General features: G+C 35.9%; 1 protein-coding gene across 1 annotated transcript; it reads right to left on the bottom strand.

The window, feature by feature from the left end:
- Nucleotides 1-2,810: 2,810 nt before the first annotated feature.
- LOC102000024 (taste receptor type 2 member 117-like) lies at nt 2,811-3,769 on the bottom strand. The gene is given in 2 exon segments (XM_026777100.1): nt 2,811-2,884; nt 2,887-3,769. Coding segments are annotated over 2 exon segments (957 nt in total).
- Between the last annotated feature and the right edge of the window lie 1,761 nt (nt 3,770-5,530).

Below are 5,530 nucleotides of genomic sequence, written 5' to 3'. Positions count from 1 at the left end.
TCTGTAGCTTTGGAGCCTGTCCTGGAACTAGCTCTGTAGACCAGGCTGGTCTCGAACTCACAGAGATCCGCCTGCCTCTGCCTCCCAATTATTTTTCTTTATTTCTTTTAGTCTATCTATCTGTACTCTGTCTCTTTAAAGACTTTATTCCCCTTTTTTTATAAGGGCATTAACTTTATTCTCTCTCTATATATATTTTTTTCTCTCTCTCTCAAGCCTACATACACTCATCCTACATTGTGGTCCATTTAGTGGTCTGAATCTGTCCTATTGTGAATTTTTTTTTTTTACTATCCAGGAGCAGTTCTTAAAATGCTAAGCACTTCTTAAAAACTGTTTGCACAGCCAGGCGATGGTGCATGCCTTTAATCCCAGCACTCGGGAGGCAGAGGCAGGTGGATCTTTGTGAGTTAGTTCCAGGACAGGCTCCAAAGCCACAGAGAAACCCTGTCTCAACTCCAGTCACCATGCTTAATCTCGTATGCCGTCTTCTCGAAAAAAAAAACAACTGTTTGCACCATGTAGGGGTAATTCGGTACTGCCTGTTTACTGCCAGTCTAAACCTTAACTGTGCTGTTGTTATGGTAATTAAGATCGTTTCTTCCTGAGGTCAGCACAGTTCAGCATGGAGCAGCCACTCCTGCCTCAGATCCTTTGGGTGCCCCTGAGCTGCACACAGCTCCAGGCACACAGCAAATCCACATTGGAGCCACACTCAGCAGTTTAACTCCAAGACTGAGCGTGTGGCACAGAAACTCTTTTCATCCAAGTTACAGCCAAATCTGACACACAGAGCACTGCAGCAGTCTGAAAACACATCTCTGTATGGCGGCAGGAATCCACCATGCTCTTCTGCCATCTGCCATGTGCAGGTGGGGAGCGCTGAGACATTAGCATGGTCTCAGAGCACTCTCCTTCAATTCAAAGTGGGAACACAAACATCCAGTCCCATAAAAGCCATTGAAATGCTTTAAAGCCAGAGTTTGCACTGGCGGCACAGCCCCAAGAAGCTGCGCTTTAAAATGATGCAGCGTTTTTTCTGCTGCTGTTGCCGAATCAGGAAATCTCTCTACGGCATGCCACCAACAAACAGCAAAAATCTTTGTTAAACTCTGTTTTTCTCTGTTTAAAATTAAGCTCTCTCAGGTTTTACGTGGAGTTCATTACCACGCTGGGTGCCACACTGTACTGATGAGCTGTGGGCTACATTCCTGGCTAGCTTTATCAGGAATAAGTACACGGAAACTGTATTCTTTTTTTTTTTTTTTTTTTTTGGTTTTTCGAGACAGGGTTTCTCTGTGGCTTTGGAGCCTGTCCTGGCACTAGCTCTTGTAGACCAGGCTGGTCTCGAACTCACAGAGATCCACCTTTTAAGCACTGCTTGGCCCATTAGTTTTAACCTCTTATTGGCTACGTCTTACATATTGATCTAACCCATTTTTAATATTCTGTGTAGCACTACGAGCTGGCTTACCAGGAATGATCTTAACCTGCATCTATCTGGAGTGGGAGAATCATGGCGACTGAGTGACTTGGCTTCTTTCTCCCAGCATTCTGTCTGTCTACTCCACCTACCTAATTTTCTGTCCTATTAAAGGGCCAAGGCAGCCTCTTTATTTAACCAATGAAATTAACACAAAACAGAAGACCCTTTCCCATCAGTGAGGATTTTTTGTTTTGTTTTGTTTGTTTTGTTTGTTTGTTTGTTTGTTTTTGAGACAGGGTTTCTTTGTATAACAGCTTTAGCTGTCCTGGAGCTAGCTCTTGTAGACCAGGTTAGCCTCATACTCACAGAGATCTAATGGTCTCTGACTCCCAAGTGCTGGGATTAAAGGAATGCACCACCACTGCCTAGCTTTGACATGGTGTTTTACAAAACTATCATATATCTTGGTTTGTTATGGTAATGCATTAAATATGTATATTCAAGTAACACTATATGTACTGAGCAAGTTCAGCTTATGTATTTAGGAATATATATATGTATGTGTGTGTATATACATATACACACACATACATATAGACACAAAAACATTATGCATGTTACAACACTTAATGAAAAAGAGGGCATGAATTTGAATGAGAGCAAGAAGGGTTATATGAAAGATGAGGGAAGGAAGAAATGGAAGGGAAATGATACAGTGTTATTATAATCTAAAATTATTTAAAAATTACAAGACAAAGTATATGATGTTCCTTCAATAATATAGGAAATTATACAGTAATATTTCCAAGTGGAAATTCCATTATTAATAAAAATAATGGGAGAATTTTCATAATTGTGGATGCTGACACTAGCAATAAAAATACAACAATTTTAATAAAACAGCCTTATAATTCTAAATAATTAGTAAAATATAATTTATAATTATAGTTTAATATGGAATAAAGCATCTTTATTGTTCTTTAATTATTAGTCTACATATGATTCATTTATCCTCAGAACTTTTATCTATGTATTCTATATTACCAAATTATATTTATGTGACTATAATTTTAAACTTTTTGGTGATTAATATTAACATACATATAATATGAGCTAATAATTTAAAAATCTCAGAAATAAATGACTGATACAAAAATTACATATTGCTATGGTTATATTTCAATGACTCATATTCATGTCCTTTTAAGATAAATATATTAAAAAATAATTTTTATATAATGTTCTAAATTTCTAATATTTTTCCATAGTTCCTATTGCATACATAGTTTTTATAAAATTTATGAAGTCAAACAAAGGAAACCAAAAATGAATAAGATAGAAATTTTTGTTGGTTAATCTTCTTCTAGAATGTGAAACATAATATTCAAAGTTTTAGGGATCTGGGGTCTCCATATTGTTGGGTCTGCTTATCAGCCACCAGAATACAGAGAGAAAGTCTTGTCTCAGTTTTATATCTCCCAGAATCAGGACACAAGAATGGACTGAAGGAAAAGCTAGGAAAAACACTTGACAAAACGAAATGAAAAGATCTTTCTTCAGTAACTCATACTTCCAAAGTTGTATTAAAAGAAACAAAATAAAAATGGTGTATAGCAGGAGAAAGGCAATCACCATTCTCAAGGCTTTGATGTGGGCTGTAGTTCTGGCATCTCTGCATCCTTGGACATTCTGCTGCATTTTCTTGTGATGTGTCCACAGGGAGAAGATGAGCAGGAGGAAAGATAATAGGGACACACCAAAGGGGACAAACAGGAAAATAGTGTCAAGAATTAACACGTGCTTACTGAATTCTTCAGGGTAATGAGAACTGAAGCTCATGTTTCCTTGAGACTCATTTATCCACACATCAATATTCAAGTTGACCAGAAAAATATGTAAAAACAAGAGGACCAGGGACACCAGCCATATTACTGAAACTGTCTTTTTCACTCTCCACTTTAAATGAAGAAAAAACAAGTTAGAAAAATTGGCTATTTTGAGAAAATAAAAGATACAGAGGCATGTAGCAAGCCAGATGCTGAAATGGTTGGTTATAATCCACAGATGGTGAATGACTTTTTTTGCCCTTGCAGTCATTAAATCTGGGTTCAGTACCATGATAAATAAAGCTGTGTACGATAACCAGAGCAGACAAATTCTGGAGGTCGCCAAAGCAATGAGGATTTGATTAACTAATGAGATCTTCTTTCTCTTGACCAAGTTCATGCAGTTCAGCAGTACTAAGAATCCATTTCCTAAATTTCCAATTATTATTTCCATGGTTAAGATTATCACAAATGTGTTTTGAAAGATACCATATATTGTTTGCCAAAAATTCCCCATTTTTCATATATGTTTAGTTTTGATGACACATTCATTTGAAATGCTAAATCTATTTGAAGATTTTTGAGAACTTCTGAGTTTATTCTCATAACATATTTACTCTTAACTCTTTCACACACACTAGCAAAGGTGCAAACATGGAAGTTTGCCAGTGACAGAGTCTGAAGCTCTTCCCGGAAAATGTGTCTCCTCACACAGATCAGGCAAGTCAGACCAGAACTGCTTTCCGCACACACAGATCCAGCAGAATCTGTCGTATTTTCTAGTCAATGAAACAGAAAATATTGAAATCTGAAAGGGTAATGTATAAATTAAAAATTAAAAACATTAAATTTTTGGTTTTTCTATATTTACCTTAGTCTACATATTTGTTCTAATTGAGTTAGGATCAAGAAGCTTTAAAAATGTCTTAGTATATAAAAGGTCACAAAACTAGAAATATGAAATATGTCTATGGAAATTATTTTGAGCTCTAAGGCATATACACAGTTCAAAAATGCAGGTCTTTAAAGAGACCTAGCCTCATGATGTCCATAATTCTCATATTTTTATCTAGAAAATAATGCCGTGGATATTTTTATTCTTCAAATAAAAGTACTGAGAAAATATTTTATCATCAGCTCACTTTTTATAAGGTAGAAATAGATAGATACATTTGCACAAATACCCATAAATGTGTATTTAAGATCCAAATCACTTATTTATTTTTCAATAATTTATTCATTTTGTCAATATTATTGTATATTACTTAATATTGAGTTTTGTAAAAGTTTTCCAGGCCATTTTCCATCATAATTGATCAAGAATTAAAGTCAAATATCTAGCAAATTCAGGACTACTATACCCATGCATGTAAAGTAGAAAACACTTATTCTTTTGTGAATAGTCACAGAGGAGGGTTGGCTCATACACACAGCAAGATGGCTCTCTATTCAGTCTCTCTGTTGTCCTGCAGGGCTGAGGACACAGCACAAAAAAATTAAAATTATACCCACTACACTCAATTCTCTAAAATACCTACTTTGCCAATATCACTAACTGTCACCAAGGCACATGAAGAATATCACACATCCTGATAGAAATGAAGAATGACTATCATGGTATAGTTCATCACAAATCAATAACTTAAGAATTATAAAAGGCTCATTTAAATTCAAGAATAATTGCTAAATATAGCAGGGAAACATAAGTCATAATCCTAATGGATGGCAAATAAAGACAAGTACTGTATAAATGAGTAGGACTGGAAATAATTTCAGTCAATAAAGCAATACTGAGCAAATAAAATGAACCTTGTTTATTTGAAAACTTTCACAATTATCCAGTTGTTTAGTGGTGAGACCTATGAATAAGGCATGATAATCCAGAATGGGACATTTGAGAGAAAACATTTTAAGAATAGAAAAGCATGCATACCTTCAGTGTAGAGTCACAGGGCCTAGTCACTTCCTGGTAGCAAACTGAACTCAAGTATGAAAAGAAACAAATAGAAACGGGGTAAGGGTGGGGCTTTGTGGGATTGGTGCTGATAGTGAGATTTCGTGAGCTTTCAAAAAAGATCCAGGACTTGGTTCTTCAGCAAGAATTATACCCCCTTGCAAGGAGCTTTCCAGAGTCTCAGCATGCAGCTTCCATTCTGGGTTGGAAAAGATTTTGGTTCTGTATATAAAACAAACAGCTCCTGGGGAAAATCTTTTCAGATAATGATTTAATGGCACGTTGCATGATTCTAGCATTTCATATACTTTGGGAGAGGGGGAA

Source organism: Microtus ochrogaster, unplaced genomic scaffold (assembly GCF_000317375.1).
Source record: "Microtus ochrogaster isolate Prairie Vole_2 unplaced genomic scaffold, MicOch1.0 UNK46, whole genome shotgun sequence".
In the NCBI taxonomy this organism is placed as follows: domain Eukaryota; kingdom Metazoa; phylum Chordata; class Mammalia; order Rodentia; family Cricetidae; genus Microtus; species Microtus ochrogaster.
Note: the sequence above shows the minus strand (reverse complement) of the source record. Positions and strands in the feature narration are given on the sequence as shown.